We start from the raw sequence: 24,924 nt of genomic DNA on the forward strand, positions 1-24,924 counted from the left end.
CCTGCTCCAACTTGTCTTCGCCCTGAGCGTAGCTCCCTCACCAACCGCTGACTCAGTTCTGTGCCCTGTTGGGGATGAGGATAATGATAACGGAGCATCCGCATCCACGGAACAGATGAAGGAAGAGGCTCGGGGCTTTGCCAGGGTCACAGAGCGAATAAAACCTCTACTTTCTCAGTTCATCAGTGTGTTCCTTCAGCAGATATGTGTTTTTGGGGACCGGGTCTCCCTGGCTGGGCTGGAAATCACAGCGATCCATTTGTCTCACGGTCCTTTTGCTATTGAGGACACGGTATATACCAGGCGGGAGGCTAGACGGTACTTCCTCGTGAAGCTGCCATCCTAGTGGTGGGGAAACAAACAGTCGACAGCAGTTTAGATATATAAAGAATACAGCAGTGTGGTGATGGGCTTAGAACTAGAATTTAACCAGCATGTGTACAGCCAGACTTTATGTGTAACTCTGGAACAATGACGAAGCAGAGGGCAGATACAGTTCCCTGTTTATGTCCGACTGAATGGGAATCCACTCACGAATACTGAGCTGGCAAAGAGGGCCTGTTCTCGCCCAGGCCTGTCTTCATGCACGTGGCGGTTCCAGTTCGACCGGTCTCCCGTGGTTAACTGTTCATGGCTCCCTGCTATTGGCAGTAGCTGGGGATGTCACTGACGTCCTTCCTGTCTCTTCGAGCCTGTTTCCGCCTTGTGTCTGTCACTTGCCTGGCCACCAGCCCTACCTCTCCTAGGCTGGCTGATGCTGCCTGAGCCCCTGCTTTCTACAGTTCTTTCTTCCCCTGTGGTGTGAGAATCAGGCTGTGCCCAGGCTGGTACTTGTGGATTCTGTTTATACCTGCCATGAAAAGTGGACCTCCAGGGGAGCCCGGGCTGGGGAAGAGGACGAGGCAGGACACTGGGCAACTGATGATGGACCTATCCCAGCGCCCTGGGTGCCTGCAGTGAGGGCAGACTCTGATCCCTGAACCTCTCTTTTCTTGGGCTCTCTCCCCTCGTCAGCGCAGTAATATCAGGCCATGGATTGGTGGGCAAACACACAGCGTCTCTTACCCAGCCAGTGAGAGAGGCTGCCCAAGGATTCTGCTGCAGCGCTGTCTGATAGACAGGATCACAGTAGAAGCCAGTAGAGAGTCCAGCTGGGGACCAAGATCACCTGGCTCACTGTTCTTGTCCTTCCATTTCTGCTGTTGTTATTCCCCCTTCTGTCCTCATCCTGTCTTCCTCTCTGGGTAACTGAGTCTCTGATGTCTGTGTGTCCAGATGCTCATGTCCCATAGCCACACGCTCAGCAAACCATCATTCAGGAAGGTAGTTGGGCCACTGTGCTTGGATGGCAAGGACTTTATCCACTGAGCTGACCCCGCAGCCCCCAGATGCTGCCTTTAACATGCTCACTGGCCTCAGATTGTTCCTGTCAGAAGTGTGTTAAGATGGGTTCGTGGTAACATTTTACAGATGAAGAAGTGAAGGCTAGGGACCAGAAAAAGCCCAAGCTGAAGCCACACTCACGCCCCTGGAGCTCTTGGCAGTGAGTGAGCACCCGGCCTTCTCTTAGGACACACTGATGGCTCCCAGTGATGTAGCCCCATGCCAGAGCCACACCGAGGGCCGGGGTTCTCAGCTCTCCTATCACCAGACTGCAGAGAACAACCGCTCTGCTTGGGGCTTGTTTTCCAATACAGAATCTACCTCTTTGAAACACACCATCCATATCGGGGCCTCCTATTTCTGCATCTCTGCTGAGTTTGTTTCCTTGGTGGGGAATCCAGGTTCCCATTATAACTGGAAAATTTAGATTTAAATTCCAGAGCCCAGATCAGACATGACACCTCCACAAAGGGCTTGGGCCCTCTACTGCTCTAAGCTAGGTGACTTAGCACTCTGTGCCCTGTTTTCCTGCTTATTAGTCTTGAGTTCCAGGCCCGCATGTGGATTAAACATGTTACCATATGCAGTGTGCTGAACTCAATACCATTGTGTGTGCTCAATCCGTGGAAATCACTGATGGACTTGAACTTGCGGGATCCCTTACGGTGAATCATAGCTGCCATCTGTCTTTTCAGGAGCTGCAGGGGAGGACCTGAAGGTGATTCAGCCTGAGAAGTCAGTGTCTGTTGCTGCTGGAGAGATGGTCACTCTGAACTGCACTGTGACCTCCTTGAGACCTTTGGGACCCATTAAGTGGTTCAGAGGAACAGGGCAAAGCCGACAACTAATCTACAGTTTCATAGGAGACAAGTTTCCTCGAGTTACAAATGTTGCAGATTCAACCAAGAGAGAGAACTTGGACTTTTCCATCCACATCAGTAACGTCACCCCAGCAGATGCTGGCACCTACTACTGTGTGAAGTTCCAGAAGGCAGACAATGACAAGGAATTTCTATCTGGAGGGGGAACAGTGGTCTCTGTGCTTGGTAAGTAAGCCTGTGCCTTCTTCATCCCCTGATGTGTAGCAACAGGTCAGAGAACAGCATCCCCTGTCCTGTGAGTGTGGCTCACAGCAGGAGCAATGGGAGAGCATGGTCACGATCTGACCTGAGCCTTGAGCAGATCAGGGAAGCCAAGGCCATTTGTTTGCCCAGGGCTCAGTGCCAGCAAGTAAGAGGCACTCATCTGCCTGTCCCACACCCCTCATCTGCCCACCACACAGCCCTCGCTTTCCCTTGCACATGGGTCATGCTACCAGTGAGTGCCAGAGTGTACATCAGAATACAGATCGCGGCCAGGCTCCTTGCTGCCCAGGCACTAAGCATCTCCACAGGTGAGCCAGGTACACAGTGGGTACCGAGGAAGTGCTGAGCCTTTCCACACATCATTTCACGAAGATCCAGGATGCCCCTTTCATTCAGAACTTGAGGCTGGTTAGTGACAGAAAACATCTCCCAAATGTCAGTCAGGTTCTTATTCCATGTGAGGACACAAAAGGCCATTGTGTGAATGGCTGCCTTTTATTCCAGCATCCAGAAATTCCACAATTTACTGTCGTCTTCTGCTGATAGATAGTTCACTTCTTCCTAGTTGTAGATTTTGAAAGCAGTGTTGCCCTGGTTGGCTCATCCCACTTGTCTAGGACAGAGACACCCACTGCATGCGGCCTACTACATCACATAGTGTGTTCATTTTAACCTGTGTGGATGTCACCAGCTTCCCCTCCAGGTAGCAGCCAGTGCTCCTCGCCACCCACCCCTGCACAGAAGCAGGGCAGGTAGCTTGTCCTGACTTTGCAAGTAGGACAAAGACGCCAACTTCCCAGGTCATGTCATTTGCATAGGCACCAGCTAACAAGTGGCTTCCTGCCTCATTCCACACCTTTATCATAGCATTTTCTCCTTAAACCAGAGCTGTGAGTGTCCAGGGTGTATTAGGACACTGGCGCCTTAGGAAGCCATGGGGAATTGCCCAAGACCTTGAAGTTTGGAGCAAGGTTTGGCTTCTGTCAAGTTCTCAGTTTCTCTTTCTATAAATGATAAAAGTAATGGCCCCCATTCTGGGTACTATGAGCATCAAGATGTTAACAAAGTCCTAGATGGGGTGTGTGTCAGGGTTATTACTGTGTTCAGAAGTGCAGTGACAAGAAGGACAGAGTCTGTCTGGAACCATATCCCAGATGAGTCACTCCCTTGCCTGTGTCCTGGACAAACCCCTCCACATAGCACCTTAGTGGATTCACCTGCCCATGACCCTCTCACAGAGTATGTGGTCAGACTGAAGCAGTGACATCATATCAGACACTTAGAATAGTGCCTGGCCTGTAGGAACTATCCCATCAGTAGGAACTGTGTTGAACTGTGTCCATGTGGCCTTGGATGGGCCACTTTCCCTTCCCAGGCCTCAAGTGTTGGTGGGGTTGGGATGAGTTGGTGGCTTTCCATCTGTCTACTTGTGTGACTCATCTAAAAAACTGAAAAACATCACACATCCCGTATCTACCCTAGAAATTCTGCTGTAACTTACTTGATACAGATCTGAAGTGCGCGTACGTGCGTGTGTGTGCACGCATGTGTGCATGTGTGTTGTCATATCTACATGTGCACGAGCAGAGGACCAAGGAGAATGTTTAGTGTCATGTTATATTACTTCCTGCCTTGTTCCCTTGAGACAAGGTCTCTCACGGATCCTGGCTGTAGGCTGGTGGCCAGTGGAGCCCTGTGATCCTTCTGTGTCCACACCACTCCCATAGCACTGGGGTTATAGGTGCATGCCACGGTGTCCAGCCTTTTTAAACATGGATTCTAACTCAGGTCCTCATACTTGCTCAGCAAATACTCTTACCTTCAGATCCATCTCTACAGCTAGTATCTGAAGTTTCTCACCACAGCCAGGCTGAGATATGTGTCCTGAAACCACAGAAGAAAAACTGTGGCTTTTATTTTTCCCCTGGCAAAGTTGGTTCCCGTGAAGCTGGTGCTCAAAAACCTTTTATGCCTTAGAACAGCGTGTGTTCTGGGTCCCAGTGATGAGCAGAATCATGTCCAGGAGCTGGCCTCAGAGGACTGGAGATGCAGCTCACAAAGCTCTGCCAGCCATGCTCAGATCCCTAGGAGAGGGACCTTCCTGACTTACACACATCTGTGTCTGAACAGAACCAAACAAATCTCCCGTCTTCAGCTCAGACCCTCTCTGCCTCAATGACCCCCCCATACACAGACTCTTTCTCAGTGCCCCATGCTTCCTAAATGACTTATCTGAATGAAACACCTGTGACCCCATTGGGGTTCTGAAGCTGCTGGCCTAACTCAGGTCCTGAGGGGGATTACTACAAAAGAGGAAAGAGCCACAGTGTGGGTGGCTTTCTTGTGCCTTCTGACTGCCAAAGAATAAATGTGTAGTTTCAGAACTAAAGGTAGCAGTCATAGCTGCTACTTATTAAGCACCTATTGTATGCCAGAAGTCATGTTTACATCACCTTCCCAGGGCGATGTTTTTGTCCTCCTTTGTACAGAGGAAACACAGATGCTAAGAGGATTTTTTTAAAATACTAAACTAATCATCTGAATGGAAGAGTTGAGTCTCCCTCGCTACGTGCCTTTGCCTAGTCTCACTATTCAGAGCCTTGTCCTACAGAAGGAGTTCATCCTAGACACAACTTTATGGGCTGGAGAGCGCAGAGGGAGCAACCAGTGTCAGGCTCCCAAGAACTCAAAAGATGGCAACTTCTCTCAGTACTCCTGGGATGCCCAAATTAAAAAATGTTCAAGGCCCTCATCCAAGATGGGGGAGACTTGCGTGTAGCCTACACACATCCTGCCGTCTATTTTAAGTCATCTCTGCATTTCTTATAATACCCGATATGATGCAAATGCTATGTAAATAGTTGTTTAGGGAATAGTGACAAGAAAAAAATCTGTCACTATTTAGTATAGACGCAGCTTTTCCGACAATGTTTTACATTTGTGGTTGGTTGGCTTTAAGCACGGGGAGCCCCTGGAGTTGGGAGGATGACGCTGCAGCCCTTCACCTCTCAAGGATCTTAAAGCTGCTGCTGTCTTGATGATATGACTTCTTCAAGTGACACCTTCCTCTCTGTGCCCTCAACATAGGTGGATATTAGGGAGCAAGTTATGTGTTCACACATGGAAAAGTGGCGTTTGCTGTCTGGAAATGGTGCTGAGGGGTAATGAGCAATTTGGATTAACACCCAAGGGACACCACCTCCCGCCTAGTCACTCATGTGGGCTTTCAGGACTGAAGTGCTTCTGCTTGCTTGGTGGGGCTGCTCACTGTCTGTCTTGTAGCTGTCTGTCTCTTTAATAATTAGTTAGAAATCAAGGAACCACCTTTGACTTTTTTAACACACAGGTGATCTCTTTTTCCAACTATAAACAAAAGCCCTCCGGATTAAAAAAACAACAACAACAACAACAAAATCTTTAGCCTCTCTCCCTTTCCAATGTGGGACTTGGCATGGGTGAGACCTACTAGGATGAGAGGAAAGAAACGCCATTGCATGAACCCCTAAGTTCTTTCAGGGGGAACATTAGAATGAAGCCTAGGGCTGGAGAGATACTTGGTAGTTAAAGAGTCTGTATCACTCTTACCAAGGCCCTCGTTCAGTTGCTGGCAACCACACGGTGACTCACAACCACCTGTGACGCCAGCTCCAGGGGATCCAGTGTCCTCCTCTGGCCTCTGCAGGAACCTGCTCACATATAGACACATTTAAAACAATTTTATTTTAAATAAAAATTTGGGTCAAGGACAGATCCATGTGTCATGTTTGAGAGGCATCTCTGTGTGTCTGTCACCCAAAGCAGAAAGCTCCCAGGGCCCCATTTCATCCTCACTGCATCCAGAAAGGAGAAACATTGCCACCCATTTCTCAGGCGTGGCTCTGGGAGGAGCACACATCTCAGAGCAGCCACTGGGCTCCACCTTCGTGGTCGTCCTACAGTGCCGTTTGTTTCCTGTGCTTCCATCTGCAAACACTTTCTCTGGGTTGGCAAAGTTTCCAGGAATGTCGTTAGGTGTAGTTAAAGTAAAGGATGAGGTAGGTTCCGTGTGTGCCCAGATCATGGAAATCCTCAATGCAGAGAAGACTTAGCTCTCGGGCCTGGAGCTCCTGGCCTTGCCTTACTGTCTGCCTTGCTCATTTCATGGAACCTTTGCTAAGGACAGGGCCATCCCAGCTTTACCAGGACGAAGATTAATGACTAGTGTCACCAGGCTGGAGGTACAGTTTAGCGTTAGAACATGTACTTAGTGTACAAAAGCCTGCGGCCCATCCCAGTGATGCTACTGTCTAGGCAGGTTGCTTACCCCATCCCTCCCTTCGCTTGGCCTTCACCATCGTATCTCTTGTCTATAAATGCTCCTCTAGCCAAACCTTCTGCACCGGTGGTATCCAGCCCAGAAAACAGGGTCACACCTGGGCAGACAGTGAACTTCACCTGCAAGTCTTATGACTTCTCTCCCCGGAATATCACCCTGAAGTGGTTCAAAGATAAGGAGGCACTCCCCGACTTCCAGACCACCGTGAGCCCTGCGGGAGAGAGTATCTCCTACAACATCTCCAGCACAGTCCAGGTGGTCCTGAGCTCCGAGGATGTTCGTTCTCAGGTCATCTGCGAAGTAGCCCACGACACCTTGAAAAGCCGCCCTCTTCGTGGGATTGCTAACTTGTCTGACATCATCCGAGGTAGATGTCCCTGACTTCTAGCCCAAACACACAGGAGCCATTAATTACCCTGTGACTAGCACCGTGCTGGCAGTTGCATTTACTTGACCAATAGCAACTCCAATCGCTGGGCGCCCAGTGTGAGCCACACCCCCCTTCCCTGGTGGTTTTGTTTATTTTGCTCTTGTGCCTGAATTCCCACTCCATGCCAGAAGCTGCATGCATCGACTTCATTTGTTATCACCCTAACGGTAGCTACCAGGGCCCAGACCAGGCATCGACTGTGCTCTGGGCGCCCAGTTTACTCACTCCATTCTCATTCAGAGCCACAGTGTTTGAGTGCCTGATGCATGCGTGGCCGTCCTGTGTCCGCTATGGTGGGAGCGGCTCAACTCTGCAGCCCCTCCTCTGCAGCTTAAGGTTAGAGCTTCTGCCTGTACTGTTTCAGTTTCCCCCATCCTGGACGTCACCGAACAGTCCACAAGCACAGGGAACCAGGCGAACGTCACCTGCTGGGTGCAGAAGTTCTACCCCAACAAACTCCGGCTGACCTGGCTGGAGAACGGGAACATATCACGGACAGACGAGGCCTCGAATGCCACAGTGAACAAGGATGGGACCTATAACTGGACAAGCTGTCTCCTGGTGAATAAATCTGCCCATAGAGAGAATGTGATGGTCACATGCCAGGTGGTCCATGATGAAAAGCCAGCGATCGCCAAAAACTATACCGTGAGGGTCCTGCACCAGAAGGAGCAGGGCATGGACGCTACCCTTGGTGAGGCTTCTACTCCCATTGACTGACTTTTTTTTTTTACTTTATCTTGATGTTATCTGTTTTTAAATGTTAAAGTCATATGTAATGCCTATCGTAGAACAGTCTAGAAGTCTATAAACTAAGCACATTTTAAAGTGGGCTCCTTTTCTCTCATACCCCTAGAGTCAGCACTGTTCAGAGTTTGGTTCCTGTCTTGTGTCTTTCGACACAGTGTGCCAAAGAAGAGGGAAGGAAAGAGAGCGGGACTTTGCTTGCCTTCTACCTCCTGTCTTCTTTACCTAACAACTGTCCACGTGGTTCTTCCCTACCCCTTGCTCTTTCTGTCCTCTGCTCCTTGCCCTGTACTTGCTTATGCCCCCTCCACCTCCCGTAGATGCTGGTGGTTTGGCTCAAGGATGCCAGTACTGCCAAGGGCATCCTTGTTCACACTGTCACTGAATGGCTGTTTCCACGGGACAGTCTTACCAAGGCTGTTTCTAGGCCAAAGTGTGTGTGTCTAGGACAGTGCCGTGCCCCACGGTTCTGTGACAGCATGCCAGCAGTGTCACCTCAGCCCCTCCGCGTGCTGTCAATCAAGAGCCCTTCTTTTTGAAAGTGGCCACATGCACTGGCTTTGTGGCTGTGTCCCATGGTCTGTCACCGCCACAACTGATGCTTTGTACATAGCAGAGGCTCTGAAGGGAACAGAGCAGGGGCCATTTTCCCGCTCCATCCTTCAGAGATGACTCAGGAAACCCTCAGACCCGTGTTGTGCTCCTTTGAGACCTTTGCGATTCTTATAGGATGCATAGAACTTGCAGGTAGGAAATGTTGATGTCCACACTGGCTCTATCACCAACTTGCTGTGTGATCTTGGGCAAGTCGGTGTCTCTCTCTGAGCCTCTGCTGTTGTGGACATGCTGAAAGGGATTTTGTCCCTCAGTTGGTAAGGGCCATGACTGTCTTCCTTAACCCTGTAGCTTCGGAGCACACAAAGCATAGCAGGGAACCAATAAAAACCCTGAGAGAGGATGAAAGGTCAGGCAGGTGCTTTGCCAGGTCATCCTTGGTGCTGTGGAATGAGGTAGAGATGAGTGCTGGCCTCAGTAATTAAGGAAAGAGCAGGGGAACACAGTTCCACCAATACAGATGAAGACTAGTTGGGGCCCTTATTTGAGTTCACATTTCTGTGTCACGGAGCCCTGCTCTTGACAGTACCGTTCTATGGTCTAGGACCTGGCTGGCCCGTGCTGTAAGCTCCTGCCGTAGTCACACATACTACGGGTTAAGTCCTGGGCACAGAGAGTGTGGAGCCCTGAACGCTCTGCAGAGCCGCGCCAGCAGCAGGTCCTCCACTCTCAGACAATCGCCCGCTTGGGTTCCAGGGCATCTGTCCTACTGCCGTGGCGGATGAGAAGGGATGGGTTTGCATCCCTCAGGGTTGGGAGTATGGTTTCCGCTGGTGACCGGTAGCTGCTTTCTCTGTGACTGCCAACAGCGTGTGTTCCGCAGTGCTCATGGGAGACCTGCATGGGTGGGTAGGGAAGCTAGACATCTGAGGAGAGCCAGCCAGATGCCCACAGCTACAGAGGACAGGTGAGAAAGAGGTGGGCTTTCCTGTTTTCTGTTTCTCAGTTGCATACATGAAGTCCCTCTTGCTTGTCCTCAGGTAGTGACTCTCCCACACAGAAGAACATCTTCATCGCGGTGGGTGTGGTGTGCGCCTTGCTAGTAGTCCTGCTGATGGCAGCCCTCTACCTCCTCCGGATCAAACAGAAGAAAGGTGGGTGGGATCTCTTCTTTCTCTCCAGGCAGTCCTTCTCACAGAAGGGCCACTGGCATCTTAAGCGTATGTAACTTCCAGTGACAAGAAGACCAGAGGGTAGTCCTGGGATTGATGGAACAGCTTCACCATGCTGGAGTCTAGGACAGTCGCTCCTCAGCCTTCTTCCCTCACTGCCTCGGGTCTCATGTTCTCATGGGGCTGCTACTAAGGTGGTAGGAAACAGGGAACAGCCAGGGTGGCAAGGGAGACCTCAGGGACTCTTCCTGGCAGCCTCAGAGAGGAAATGCCTGAGCAGCATGCAGCCTTCCGTGTCCCTTACATACGTGCAGGTTTCATGTTACCAGATTCCCCAGTTAGGTTTCCCAACTGTCGCCAAGGGAGTGGGAGAGACAGCAGAGTTTCCATGTAAGAGGTTAGGTAGGTCCCTGGATACACAAGGCTTAATAAAGGCAGCTCCTATAGCCAGCGTCATAATCAAGCCCCTCCCAGGAGAGACCCCTCACAGCAGCGAGGTACATGACCTTAAACTCCACGGGGGAAGGTGCGAGTTCCAGGCCAGGCATCTTTCCCTTGGGTGTGCGCCTGTGTATGTATGGTTATGGTCGTGCAAGGCCTCTGGCCCTGAAGCCAGCAAACAGGCTCCAGACCCTTGTTTCAGACGCATCATCCCAGCCCCCACCGGACTCCCTCCCCCCATCTGAGATTGCTTCAGTGTTGTATTTAGGCCACAGTCACCGTAGAGGAAACTGGCAGGGGGCACGCTGTTCTTCTGACTTGTTCGAGGGCACACCGCTAAGCAGGGGCACAGATTTGGAGGGTAGCTAGGAGGCCCAAGTGTGAACTGCTGTGTCAGAGAAGGTCTGCTGCATTCTGGTACACACCGGTACACGTCTTCTTCCCTCTGCTGGAGGAGGCTGTTTTGCGCTGGTTTTCCATAATGTTTATAGATGTAACATTTTATCTCTACTCAGCACACCCCTTTGTATCCATTTGAAACTCCGAGGTTTTTCTCTTTTATATCCTATTCACTTGGCTGTTAAAAAACGCCTCATGAACCACAGCCTGAACACGAGTACCATCCCGAGCTGCCATTCTGCAGCCGTGTGTCTGCTTAGGAGGGACAGCATGGCCCACCTGTCTCCCATCCCTTCGGCACCCCTCCGGCTATGTCCCACAGTTTCTGTCCCATCTGGACCACCTGGAAGGACTCATCTCTGAAACAGCAGCCAAGCCTCAAGTCCTGACTGAGGACTTGAGCTCTCGGTCATCTTTGCCGGGCTCTTCCCAGAGTGCCTTGAGAGAGTCACACAGGAGGGGCCCCTGGTCCACTCGAGGTAGACATTGGTGAAATCCCAGCCATCCTTTCAGAGGCCCGGCACCAAGTGTGTGCAGGGTGCTTGGGAGCTCACTGTTGTGTGAATTAGCATCAGTGCCTAAGAGATCAGGGGAGACATAGCAGCCTGGAAGACTGTGAGCACAGGCACTGAGAAGTGAGTGTGTGCAGAGTCAAACACAGACTCAAGCAACAGGGACGGCCAAAATGTGATCGGCCCAGGCCCACAGTACCCCTGATGTTTTGCATGTAATAATGCAATCGGTTCTCACAACAGACCTTGGGACTCTGACTGACACAGTTGACAGATGAGGAGATTGAGACATGGCAGCATTATAAAACTTCTTCAAAACGTCACGGTGGGTAGGCCAGAATTCGGAGCCAGAGGATACATTAGGGTCTCCTCTACACACCATCCCACTCCACTCCCCTCCTACTCTAAAGAGTAGCCACCCTTCTCCCCTATCAGGGCTGTATTCAGGGTGAAGGACCCCATTTTACATGCCAGCTCTGTGTTTCTGAGAAGATACCATTGCCCAGTTTAAAATGAAGACCGTATCTGTCCTTCGACTCCCAAAGGTGGCTTTGCTCAGACCTTTGGTCCAGAGCCCCATTCAGCTGCAGCATGCTAGCTGCAGCCCCTCTCTGTCCCTGCTCGCCTGCAGATTCAGGTCCTGGGATGCCCCAGCCTGCCCCGCCCAGCAGCCGGAGCTCATCATCCTTGGGTGGCCTGGGCAAAGTGCGGTGCTGAGCCTGTCTTGGCACATATGTTACTTTTTAGTTGCAATTTTATAACAAAATGGGAATCAAACTGTTGCAGAGAGAATCCCCCAGGGATAATCTCTGGGATGCCCTTCCTATACCACAGACTTAAAAACGCTGACCCAGACAGCTGCCTTCATGGAAAGTGAGGGTGGGTTAATGATGAATGCCATGGCTAGCCAGTGAGCTAAAGATGCTCAGAGACAGGAAGTGACCCACCCAGGATCACACAGCAGGTTAGTGGGGGAGCAGGCCCAGGGTCCACACCCACCTCCCCCAACTCAAATTCCTGTTTGAATCTGCTCCCCAACAGTATGGGACCTAAGTGGGGTCTGCCAGCGTTATGTGCTTGAATGGAGAGGGGCCCAGAAGAGAGTAGGAAGCCGGCTGGGCCCTCCAGGACTGACGGCTGTGCGTGACCATTGGCATCTGATAAAAGCGCAACACAGTAGCCTAGCTTAGCCCTGGAAGGTGGTGGGTGAGAGTAGACCATCTACTGGCTTGACACTAGGCCTTCGCTGAGCTAATTCTCCCCACATCCCTGAGGCAGATCTTGGTTCAAGGAAAGTTACACAGTTTCTGGTTAAATAACCGCTTTTTTTTCTTTTTCTCTTTCAGCTAAGGGGTCAACTTCTTCCACAAGGTAAGCGCTTCTGTGGGCCAGGATACTATCATAGTCATATTTTTTTTCTAACCTGTGTGTACACGTTTGTGTACGTGAGCGTGGACATGTGTGTGCTGCGGCATGCGTTTGAAGGGTCTTTGCCTTCACTTTGTTTGAGGGGGGCCTCTGATTCCACTGAGTATGCCGGGTTAGCTAGCCGAAGAACTGGGGACTCTCCCGTCTTTGTCAGCCGTCTCCCCTTAGACGTGCTGGGGTTACAGCCAGACTTAAGCTGCTTCCTCTGCTTTATGTGGGTTCTGGAGAGCTAAACTTGGTCTTCGGGTGCAGCTGGCACTTCTGCATGGAGCCATCTACTCGGACTGACCCCCTTTTTCTTAGTTGTCTGACAGACCCCAAAACACTGTAAATCACCGACCCTTGCTCTTACCTGTCCATAGTGCTTTCTCTCTTGTGCCCTGCTTGTCAGGACTATTTAACCTTAAAGTATAATTATTTTAATTGATTAAGCTTTTTTATTATTGCCTTAAAGAAATAGGTTTCAGGGCACATTGGCATTGGTAGCTCGAGGCCTTTGCCTACTACCCAGTGACAGTGATGGGGCTATCCTCCTTCCTTACACCTGCTGTACTCATGAAGCCCTGTGCACTCCACGGGACTCTCCAGGCCTTAGTCATGGTCCCCTCCTTCCTTCTGCGAAGCATCTCCCTAGGATGTAGCTTAAGGACCTGCTAGGGTGGTAGGGGAAGTGGGGAAGTCCTTCTGAGGTCACAGCCTGCTCAGTAGCTCAGGTGGTGACATCACAGGACACCTTAGTGCAGAAGTTGTGTTCAAGGGTATTTGAGCTTGTTCAAGGGGGTTCCAGAGCTCTGTTCTAGGGGCTCGGGTACAACCCCGTCTCAGGCTTAGGGAGGAAGTGGGTGTGGAAACAGCCATCCAGGGTATGGTGGCTCCAACACAGCAAGGGTGGGTGGCCATATATGGCTTAGGTATAGGAAGCCACAGTCTCTGAAGAGACCTGTGAGCAGGGACCTGGAGTCAGGGGCTCTGGGGCAGGCTTAGCATGCCTGGACAAGAGAACAGGTAGAGCCAAGCCTGGAGTGGGGAGGCCCAACTGACCGGGGCACAGGAAGGTGAGAGATGAGGAAATGCACAGCCAAGTGAGAGTCGCCCCTTTTGGAGAAAGGCTTTTCTGGCTTGTAAGATGGGCCCTGGTGCTCCCCGAGAGTAGGACAGCACCCCACAGTCTGTTGTGTAAGTGTGCCAGTGTGCTGTATAAAACCTTAAATGACTCCGTGATCATGTGAGCTGTGCCGGTCTCTCCTTCTTTCCCTCATCGTTCCCTCTCTCTTTCCCCTCCTTCTGGAGCCCAGGATTGAACTGAGGGTCCAGAGGGGAAGCGAGTACTACAGAGCTTGACTGCAGAAGGACTCTGGGTGGTTCCATGGAGAGATGTGGTCTAACTTATGTTTTTCAAGTATCGCCTAGGCGACCAGTGAGGTGGAAGCAAAAGGGCTAATAAGGAAATGACTATACTGGGCTAAGCAGATGCTGAAAGTTTGGGCCAGGTGCTGTGGGGGCTAGCATGTGGTCAGGTTCTGGTTATATTCTAAGGACAGAGCCAAGAGCACTTGCTGGTAAAGGGAATGTAGAGTCAAAGACAACTCATGTTTGGGCAGCGAGGAGCTTGTCCTCACCTCACCTACCTCCAGGGGCTCTGGGGAGCTTCATCCGCCTCGGTCTGCCCTCCTGTTTGGTCTCCCCAGGCAGCCTCTGCCCCTGAACATGCCATGGCTGTACCAACCCCCGCCACCCTCAGGAATCCCGTCCTCACACCCACACTCTGTCTGTCTCGTTCTTCCCCGTTACAGCCTTGTCCAAGGTCAAGGCTTGGCTCTCCTCTCTCCTTTCTCTGCTCAGACACCTTCAGTTGCCCTCTGTGGGCCTTCAAGGTTAAATCCAAAGGCCTATGGCTGGGCCCTGTGCCTACACACTGTTAGTTCTGGACAACCATGAGGCTTCCCGCTGGGCTGGGCTGGGCTGGGCCAGGCTTCTTTTCTCTCCTGCCACCTATGGGGCCCTGGATTTCCTGCTAACCCGTACACTCCTGCCTCTTCCACACAAGTACCCTCCAGGGGTTCTAACGGATATGGAAACACTGTGGGTCCTGCAAATGATACCTCTGGAATTGTGTGCCAAAGTAGCTAGTGTCGACATCTTTCTTTGATCTGGCCCCTTGTGGTCTTCCTCAGTGAGGCCAGTACTTCCTCCTGGGTCAGGAGGCTTTCTGTGAGCCTCTGGCGTCCTGCACGAACATTCTGGTATGTATGAAGTAGCTCTAGCCTGACGACATTTTCCTGACCTTATCTCTTGGACACAGGTTCTACGTCCCTTCTGCTCACAGCCAGCAGTTCCTGCATCCCTTGGTGCCATCCCTGGGATGGGATAAGTTTTTCATAAAGGCTTGTTGAATGAAAGAATGCCTGAATAATTGTCACCCCCCCACACACACACACATTCACACCCCTGCAGAGCCTGTGAGCTCCGAGCCCCTGAAACTCCTTCCCATGGGTTTTCCTCGTCTTTCTTTTCTTTTCCTATCCTTGTTGAAGGACAATGGTTTCCAGACTCGAGTGTGGCCGAAGCCTCCAGGGCTGTTCAAACACAGACCAAAGCCGAGTCTCTGATTCCGACTCCATGCCACCCTTTGGGGGCCCCTGTCTCAGGAGGTTATTATAGTCCCTCTTCTGTAGTTGAGGCAGCCAGGATCTGAGAACTGATGTAATGTCGGGCTGCCCCGGGCCTGTGCAGGATTTCTGGTGCTGACACCTGCATGTCCCCATTGATGCTCTGTTGCCTCCCGTCCTCTGTTCCTTCCTCTAGTGAAGCAGGACATTTTCTGGCCTTTCATATCATTCCAGTGTGAGCCTACCCAGGGAGCGAAATCACTAGCTTCTTTCATGTCTCTAGACCAAAGTGATGGTGGGTAGCAAGCCTTAATGGCGGTTTCCCGGGCAGCAGTGGCTCTGGCCCAGCATGGCATCAAATACTTTCTGAAAGACACTGGTGCTGGTGTAGGAGACAGCCTAGCACCTCAGGGAGGGTGACGGGAATCCTGCATCTTTGAACTCAAAGGACCCTGCAGGACGCTGGCTGGCCACAGGCCCAGCTTTCTGACACCCAGGCGGAACACTCTTATCCCCGCCCACATCGGAGTGTTGTCTGCTCTTTTATTGGACCCTGGGGTTTGTTTGAATGGGCACTGATGAAATGTGACACTTTCGCTGCATTTATTCTCAGAATACCAGAACTACCTCGATTGTTCATTTATTTGTTTGGATTGAGCTCAGTTTGGAGCCAGACTTGGGGAAATTCAGTGAGAAAACCATTCATTCAGCAAGTATTCATGGAGGAGTATGAACCCTGAGTAGCCCAGGACTAGGTGCTAGGGTTTCATCATCCCCCAAGCTAGCCCAGGACTAGGTGCTAGGGTTTCATTGCTCCTTGGCAAGCAGCTTACCCTACCAACTAGAAGCTTAATAATTGACACGCAGCAAGAGCTAGGAAAGGTGGAAGGAGGCTCAGAGCAAAGGGGTGATCAGGGAGAACTTCCCAACGGAGGCTGCATTTAGAAGCCAGCTAGTGAGAGACTCTCTAGGGTGGGGCCATTGGGGCCGAAGTACACTAGACAAGGAGTAGCTAATGCCAAGGCCCTGAGGCAGGGGTGTGGATGAGGCTAGACTAGCTAGAGCACACAGCAGGGGTCAGGAATATGCTGTGCACAGCCTCACCCATACAAATGGACTATACTGTATGGTAAGGGTTCAGTACGGAAAGTAATTTCTTCCTCCTCCTTCTTCTCCTCCTCCTTCTTCTTCCTGGTTTTCTTTCTCCTCCTCTCTCCGTCACCTTTTTTGTTTTGTTTCGTGATTGGAGTCTCAGTATATAACCCAGTCCGGCCTTGAACTTGAATCCCTGTCTCAGCCTCCTGAGTACTGGGATTATAGGGATGAACCAATATGCCTTATAAAAGCAAGAAATGGAGGCAGGGAAGCTTGGGGACCTGGGACCAGCAACATAAGATGACCAAGTAGCCGAATTTGACGTCACTTTTGGAGATGGCCAGTTCACCTTGTAATGAAAAGGGGAAGAATCCAGGATGCGCCCCACTCTAACCTGAACCCAGGATGAGTAATGGTGCTGCCATATTTTAAAACAGAGCGGACCGATGCTTACAGTGTTGACTTCTGCTCTGAAAGACAGGGATGGTCTCCTGAGAACAGAGTTCGGAAGTTCTGTGAAGGTTCAGATAAGGCTGTTTAAAATAGGATTTCAGCCAGGCACAGTGGTATATGCTTTTAATCCCAGCACTTGGGAAGCAGAGGCGAGTGGATTTCTGTGAGTTCAAGGCCAGCTCAGGCTACACAGTGAGACCCTGTCTCCAAAGAAAAGTGTTAAAATAGGATTTCAAAGACCTGAAGAGAGAGTTGTCTGTGCAAAAGGCCTTGGGGCCGTTTGATAGGTGCTAGCTTCAAGGTTGGGTGCCTGTGCCTATGTGGTAAGGCAGCATAGCAAGGAGGAACAGAAAACAGAAATGAAGATGTACAGGAAGATGTGAGGTTGTCAGAGAGAAGCAGTCTGGCTAACTCAGCACTGTTGGTGAAGCCTTCCAGGGAGGAAACACACAGCTAAGTCTTAAAGGATACAAGTTAACCAAGAGAAAAAGTAGTTAGGAACCTATGCTGGCTAGATTTTTTTTGTCAACTTGACACAAACTAAAAGTCACCTGAGAGGAAGGAACCACAATGAAGAAAATGCTTCCTTAAGATCAGGGAAGGCAAGCCTGTAAGGCATTTCTTTAATCAGTGATGGATGGGAGAGGGTCCAGCCCTTTGGTGGTGGTGCCATACCTGGTGGTCCTGGATTCTATGAGAAAGCAGCATAAGCAAGCCATGAGGAGCAAGCCAGGAAGCAGCACCCCTCCACGGGCACTGCAGGATCCTGCCCTGCTTGAATTCCTATCCTGACTTCCTTCAGCGAGAACAGTGATGAGGAAGCATACACCTTAGAGACCGACGACCAACCATTTCCTCTCCAGGTTGCTTTGGTCATGGTGTTTCATCACAGCGGTAGAACAGAGTCACCCAGGGCTATTGCTGAAGCAGAAAATGCAAAGCAGCAGTAACCCCCATGCAGAGTCAGTGTGCAGACATGGGACCGAGTAAGGGTGGTGAAGTGAGCAGACACAGCAGACCACGGCGGGGGTGGGGGTGTCGGGGGACGCTGCGGTGATTGGCTATGAACCAGACAAGCAATGGGCACTGCAGAGGGTGGGAGCTCTGACTGGGGAGAGAGTGGCATGACCTCCTATCCGTTGTGTCCTGGAGCCTAGAGGACTATTTGGCCACCTGGGACACTTTAGGATCCAAGCACTCGTGACAGCGCTATCAAAAACCCTGCTGCCAAGCCCCGTTGCTTGCTCATTCTGACATTATTCATGCTCACGTGCCCCAAGTCCCTGGCTTGGAAATTTATGTAACCCCTGCAGAACCAGTGGCTCCAGCTTGCTCTTCACCTTCGCCGTGACCCTCCAGGGAACCAAGCCTGGGCTCTGACTGCAGAATCAGGGACATGCACGGTTGTTGTTGATGAAGCAAAACATTTTGGTCTTCCTTCTTCCTTTTCTTTTAACAGCGCTGCATGAGTATATTTATAATATAGAACATTTGGGAGATACGGGAAACTAAAACAAAGGAAGATGCTCGGAAGACCACTGCTATTAGCATTTTCTTTCCGGCTTCCCACATATTTTTAGTGTGGGGGGGTACTTCATAGAGATTTGATTTTTCACTCATTTTAGTGAAAGCATTTGTAACTTAAGGGGAAAAAAACTCTCAGGACTGGAGACATGACTCAAATATGCCGCTTTATTAGCATGAGCGGGGCGGTGGGTCCTTTCCCCAGCCCTACGAAAGTACCGCTTCTCTCACCTACCTTTTGAACACGAAATGGTTTGTTTTATGCTAATTCTCCCCAAACCACTGCCCATTGGCAAAGTACCAGGCTGTGAATTTATTTCCACATCTTGTCCAGGGCACATGCCTTTGTATGTTGAATCCCCCAGAAAGGCACAAGCATAGGTCAAAAGATGGGATCATTATCTGTGCTCCTGATTTGCCCACTACTTCTCAGAGGCTAGCCCTGGCTTGCTCCCCATCCCCGGCGGCCGTATGCGGAAGTGCCTCTCCTTCCCCCCACTCCCTCGCTGTTCACCTTTCCAGCATCATATTTAAAGATCCTCCCAACAGAGCGTGCCATTGTTTAGAATTCCCTCAGTGAGACTGGCTCCTGGGTCCAGACATTTGATAAGCAGTTATGGTCCCTCCCCCACCCATGTAGGAAGTAGGGCCCGAATGTTATTCTGATTGATTTGCATAAGCTCTTGAGATAGATATTTTTATCTGTGTCTCTTTCCGTTTTAGGTTGCACGAGCCCGAGAAGAATGCCAGGGAAATAACCCAGGTACAGTCTTTGGTGAGCTGCCCTTCCTGGGAAACTCGGGGTGTGATTTCCTTGCTTCAGCCGGAGTTGCAGATCTAGTTCTAAATTAAGACTCCGAGGGTAGGGAGGATCTGTGCACTTCCTGAGTCACCCACGAGTCCTCTGCACCCTTCTCTCTGCTCCAGCCACAGTCTGTGGACGGCTTGCTTCTCTGTTAGCCAGGGCACAATTTCCAAAGAGCAAAGTGTCCCAAGTGAATGATGCCCTGGAGTCAGGCTGCAGCTTCCTTTGTGTTGCTCATCCCTGCAACCTCACTGCCACCTCCTTGTAGCCTGATTCTTCCTGCCAGCACGTCCTCTCTCGCCTCTATGGGGGAGGAGAAGCCCCCTGTCACTGACTACCTGGGCTCCAAGGGCACCTTCCTTGACCTGGTGGCTTCTCCCCCCCCCCCCACACACTGATTAGGAGATTTTATAGGCAGCATTGTTAGTGTATATCCCAGACCCCTGAGCCCCACTGTCTGTGTCCCAACGTGCCAGCTCTGGTCACACTGGGACCCTCTGAGCCTGGTAAAGAGATAAGCCCTATCCTGGACCCGGAACGAAAGCGCCAGCTTTCCTGCCATTCCCAGGGCAGCTGACACCACTTTAGACGGAATCTGCTGACAGAGCCAGGCTGGATGGGATGGTGTTCGGAGACAGGACGCCGTGGTTGGCTGTCCCAGCCCCTACCAGCCCTAGGCATGCGCTGAGTGGTTACCAGCAAATGTAGAACAATTCTAATCGTGGCAGTGAGAACCCTTTCCCACTGTTATTTTGTCTTCACGCTTCCTTCTGGAATCTTCTGGGTAAAAGATGACGGTGAGAATCGGTTACTGAAGCCTGTAGAAAGTCACCTCCCAAGACTTACTGAGTATGCAGCTAAGTGCCCGGTCTTGGAGCAAGGTGGCCAGTTTTCTCTCCCTTGCAGCCAGCAGACTTTGGGCTGCCAGTGTCAGCCACCATACCTTGCCAGGGAGGGACACCAGTTCAGTCAACATGATTTCCCAGAGAGCAGTGAATGCCTGCGGGACTCAGGGTACCACCTCTTTAGGATCAAACGGGCTTGCTTTCTTTTTTTAGCTGAGTGGCTTAGCCCAAATTATTTTATTTTATATTATTATTATTATTGGTTTTTCGAGACAGGGTTTCTCTGTAGCTTTGGAGCCTGTCCTGGAACAAGCTCTTGTAGACCAGGCTGGCCTTGAACTCACAAAGATCCACCTGCCTCCGCCTCCCGAGTGCTGGGATTAAAGGCGCGTGCCACCACTGCCCGGCTTGAATTTTCATCTACTCCCTAGGTCACATTCTTCCCTGGCAGAGTTGTAGTCAAGCCCAAGTGAAATGACCCTGATGTATAGTTCCATCCATCTAGCCACCCATCCTCCATGTTAATCTTACCGTCCATCCATCCCATCACTGCGGCTTGGGCTTCTGTTGCTGCCCTTGTTTGCAGTTTAACAGATACCCAGTAAAAAACAGTAAAACCCAGTAAAAAGTCATGGAATGGCTATGTAGATGAAGACGGTTTCCCGATCTCCTGGGAGGTCACATTTACTAAGGTTGCAAAACATAGTCTTCGGTGGTAGATACGATGATAGGAAGATGTGAACTGAAGAGCTCAGAGGGGCTCTGGGCCCAGCCAGAGGAGGCGTTGAGAGCAGGCTAGAGCAGAATTATCCGTGGTGCCCTGGGCCTCTAATAAGGAGAAGTGGGTACTCCAGGCCAAGGAAAATGGGAGAAGAGAGCTCCAGGTGGTTCCACCTAGACGAAGGAGGTGACATGAAGCAGGGATATGAGACAACCACTGTGGTGTTTCAGAAGACCCTTCAGGCTCCATGGGGAAGAAGGTGGACTGGGGGGAGAAAGACTGGAAATAAAATCGCACTGGCAGGAGATGGGCCTGAATTAAGACTGAGTCCGTTGGCAAAGTAGCAGGCAGACTTTAGCCAGTTGATGGGTGAGCAGGCCAGGGCACCAGAATGACTTTCTCTCTATGTCTTTTAGATCCAGGACACAAATGACATCAATGACATCACATACGCAGACCTAAATCTGCCCAAAGAGAAGAAGCCTGCCCCCCGGGTCCCCGAGCCCAACAACCACACAGAATATGCGAGCATTGAGACAGGCAAAGCAGCGCCTAGGCCAGAGGATACCCTCACCTATGCCGACCTGGACATGGTCCACCTTAACCGGGCACAGCCAGGCCACAAGCCTGAGCCGTCTTTCTCAGAGTATGCCAGTGTCCAGGTCCAGAGGAAGTGAATGGGACTGTGGTCGGCTCTAGGGCCCATAGCCACAAGTTTTCTTGTCCCACGTGGAGTGGCCATGATGAGGACAGCCCTAGAAGGCCAGATGGCACAGGTCCTAGGACCAGGAGTAAGGGTGGCCTTTGTCTTCCCTCCTTGGCTCTCCAACACTTCCAGGGCAGCCATGTCCCTTCTTCTGGAGGCTGGTGTTGCAGAACCAGAGGGGGGAACTGAAGAAAGCTGCCTGGAACCCAAGAAGTGTGCCTCGGCCTTCCACACACGGGTCTGGATCCTGGTCTTGGCGACTCCGGGTTGCTTTCTTGATGATCCAGAGCCTGGTCTCCTGTGTGGAGAAGAGCCCCCCACCTCCGCCCAACTTGGGCTTTGTGGGGGCAAGAACCCCTTTAGATCAAACTGCCCCATCTGCGGAAGAACTACACCAGGAGACAGCAAGTTTCCAGCCAACAGTGCTGGCCTCCCACCCGCCAGGCTGACTAGCCCTGGGGGAGAAGGAACCTTCTCTCCTAGACCAGCAGAGACTCCCTGGGCATGCTCAGTGTGGCCCCACCTCCTTTCCAGCCCCAGCTTGCTTCCTCCAGCTAGTACTAACTCAGCTGCGTCACTCTGTGGACTCCTGTAAATTATTGAGAAATGTGAACTGTGCAGTCTTGAAGCTAAGGTGTTAGGAAATTTGATTTGTGCTGTTTGGTTGTTGTTAGGTCTATTTTTTTTCTTTTTTCTTTTTTCTTTTTTTCTTAAAACAACAGCAGCAGCATCTCGACTCTTTGTCATGTGTTGAATGGTTGGGTCTTGTGAAGTCTGAGGTCTAACAGTTTCTTGCTCTGGAAGGATTTTCTTACAGCAGAAACCGATTTTTTTCCGATTCCCAGAACTCTGAGGACCAAAAGGGATCTCTCAGCTGCTACTTTGAGGCACTCAGCCTCACTGGGATGAACTGGGCCCTGTTCTTGCACAGCCGCGGGGCTGGCTGACCCTTTGCCTCCGTGGCTGCTGTGGTAAGTGCAGCCTTGTCTGACCCAATGCTGACCTAATGTTGGCCATTCCACGTTGAGGGGAGAAGGTCAGTGACAGCCTCCTTCACTCACAAGCACCTCAGAGGCACGCAGAGGGAAGGGACGCCCAGTCAGCAGCCGGCGTTCCAGCGCTCTGACGTAATCAAGGCAGGGGGAGTCCATTATTGCCGTCAAACCTCAGCAGGATCCCACTGGGACAGACCCTGGTCGTACCTGTGATGACACAGCTGTAAGCCAGGGCAGACCCCTCTGTCACTGGCTAGGGAATCTTGGCAGAGGCTCTGTCTGACCCACACCCTTCAGACTGGATGCCGGGGCCTGGCTGGGCTCATGGCCAAGCAGATGTGACAACCCTGGCTATCTGGTCTTAACATGTAGTTCAGCAAGTTAAGGCGCTAGTCAATGTCCCTGATCCCTGGGTATCCCTGGCTCAGGCTATTCAAGTACGAAGCTGAGGCAACCTGCTTGTTTCTATAGGTGCAAGGGAGGGGGTTACCTGGAACTCAGCAAGGACCCAGCTCTCTGGGCTTGGTGACCTGATACTTCCAATGATGGCATCCAGGAGTTAGCTGAGCCAGTAGGCTGTGTGGACAGCACCGGGCCAGCAAACCAGAACTTGTCTTTGGTATCTGGGACCTATGGTGGCCCTGCCATCTTCTTGGACTCTCTTCTGTTTCCAAAGGGTTGATTTGTAAGCCTCCACCCACTTCTCTGCCTAGAGATGGCACACGTGAGTATGCACACACAGGTACAAAGCCCAGTTCAAAGAATAGCCTCTGGCTGACATCCTAATTTTGTCTTAGGTTTTTTTTTTTGGAGGGAGAAAGGGAATGAGGCAGGGAAAGTCTATAGCTATAGCTTTAGCCAGGCAGCCTGGAGCGCCCCCACACTTACATATGGAACTCTGGTACAAGGAAGAAGGGGGGAAGCGTCCTGTGAGAGGAGTGGGATCCGGTTTATCTGTAGACCAGATGAGAAGGAAACAGGCCCCATTTTGTACATAGTTGCAACTTAAAATTTTTGGCTTGCAAAATATTTTTGTAATAAAGATTTCTGGGTAACAACAATGCTCTTGGGTGTTGCAATCCTTGTCTTTTGAGACCTTGTCTGTCCTTGGAGTCTGCCAGTTGCCTGTCCCCTAGAGCTGGGGATGAGGTTGGACTGTCAAGGCTTCGGAACATTCTGTGTAACTCGGTCTCCTCTAGGCCACACAGATGTAAAGGTTCTGTCCCCTCTGCATGGAGGGAGTCATGGCGTTATTGGTTGTGCTGAAACCCAGACACAGAGTTTTATCCTTTCTCCACTATTTCAGTTTTGTGGAGGATTTACTCACCCACCCGCAACCTCGGGGACATTGGCTGTACAATGGGGTTTGATTGTGCCCCTCGCGGGGTTCCTTGGAGATTGAAGGAAGGAACCCCCTGTGCTATATGGCAGGTCTGCACTGGGTGTTGGGCTGGCCTTCTCTGCCTGCACGACCCTGTCTTAGGCTTTCTATTTCTGTGATAATGCACTACGATCCAAAGGGACTTAGGGAAGAAAGAGCTTACACTTACACTTACACAACCCAGTCCGTCACCAAAGGAAGTCAGGCCAGGAACTAATGCTGAGGCCATAGAGGAGTTCCCCCTGTAGCTTGGTCTCCTCTCAACCAGGCCATGAGCTCCCCGCCCCAGAAATTCATATGCTGTCTTTAGTGCCCAGCCCCTAGCATAAGGGAGGCGTTGGCCCGCCTTGTGTGCCAGTCCGCTCTTTATCACTGTGACAAGACACCTGAAAAGTAACTCAATGCTCCAGGTGCCAGAGATTTCTGTCTGCTTAGCTGGCCCCACTGCTATGGGCCTGTGGCGAGACAGAACATTAGGGCAGCGGAGGAGGAACATGTCAGCAGAGGTTCCTTACCTCGTGGCAGCCAGGAAGAAGGGTCCGAGGACAAGGCATAGCCTTCAAAGACATGCCTCCAGGGGCATGCCTCCTCCACCCAGACCCCGTCTCTTAGTGCCCACCTCCTCCCAGTAATGATATCAAATTATGACTCAGTGGAAGAGCCCGTCAATCAAGCCATAGTTCTCGTGGCCCATCACCCGCCATTGGTGCCATCTATCAGTCAGAGACGAAGCCTTCAACACAAAAGCCTTTGGGGAGACAGAGCTAAGCCACACAGTGTGCCCGAGACTCTTGCGGTCTCTGGCATTCTTCAGTTCACGGAATCTCGGAAGATGCGTCTCATGATGCCCATTTCACAGAAAGGAAAATGTGGCTCAGAGAGGCAAAGGAGCAAACTCCAGATCACTCATCGAGTTAATCAGTACTTCTCAAGATCCTGCTGGGAACCAGGCCTTTCGCAAAATTCTGAGAATGCAGTGTTGACGAAAGTGAGCCACACCCAGATGAGCTCATGGGGCAGGAGGAAGTGAGAGCCCTGGGCAGCCCTCACAGCACAGCTGTGACTGCCCATGGCCCACATACAGAGTGAGAACATCAGCCAGGGAGCAAGGGTTCCCCTGCGGGAGGGCAGCCCGGCCGCCAAGAGGAAATGGGGCCCACAGGCTTTTATAAAGGGAATATGGGGAAAAATGTCAAGTTAGAGATACAGCTGGTTTACAGTCCCCAAGGTGATTGCCAGACTTCGAGAGTTATCTTTCTTGCTAAACAAGCTGTTTGTCCCTCACCCAGACAGAATCTACAGATGGGCATATATCATAACTTT

At 51.2% G+C, this 24,924-nt stretch overlaps 1 protein-coding gene across 10 annotated transcripts in view; it reads left to right on the forward strand.

The window, feature by feature from the left end:
• The window catches only part of Sirpa (signal regulatory protein alpha), a 38,134-nt gene extending 14,853 nt beyond the window's left edge, over nucleotides 1–23,281 (forward strand). For 4 of the 10 annotated variants that reach the window (XM_075962133.1, XM_075962137.1, XM_075962136.1 and 1 more), the window contains exons 3-9: nucleotides 2,079–2,429; nucleotides 6,833–7,150; nucleotides 7,578–7,907; nucleotides 9,556–9,669; nucleotides 12,386–12,410; nucleotides 18,872–18,923; nucleotides 20,936–23,281. In XM_075962133.1, the coding sequence (XP_075818248.1) occupies nucleotides 2,079–2,429; nucleotides 6,833–7,150; nucleotides 7,578–7,907; nucleotides 9,556–9,669; nucleotides 12,386–12,410; nucleotides 18,872–18,923; nucleotides 20,936–21,196 (1,451 nt within the window). In that variant the 3' untranslated portion in view covers nucleotides 21,197–23,281. The remainder of the gene's footprint in view (nucleotides 1–2,078; nucleotides 2,430–6,832; nucleotides 7,151–7,577; nucleotides 7,908–9,555; nucleotides 9,670–12,385; nucleotides 12,411–18,871; nucleotides 18,924–20,935) is intronic. The other 6 variants (XM_075962134.1, XM_075962140.1, XM_075962139.1 and 3 more) reach the window with 3 other exon arrangements.
• The last annotated feature ends 1,643 nt before the right edge of the window (nucleotides 23,282–24,924 follow it).

Source organism: Microtus pennsylvanicus, chromosome 2 (genome assembly GCF_037038515.1).
Source record: "Microtus pennsylvanicus isolate mMicPen1 chromosome 2, mMicPen1.hap1, whole genome shotgun sequence".
Taxonomy (NCBI): Eukaryota; Metazoa; Chordata; class Mammalia; order Rodentia; family Cricetidae; genus Microtus; species Microtus pennsylvanicus.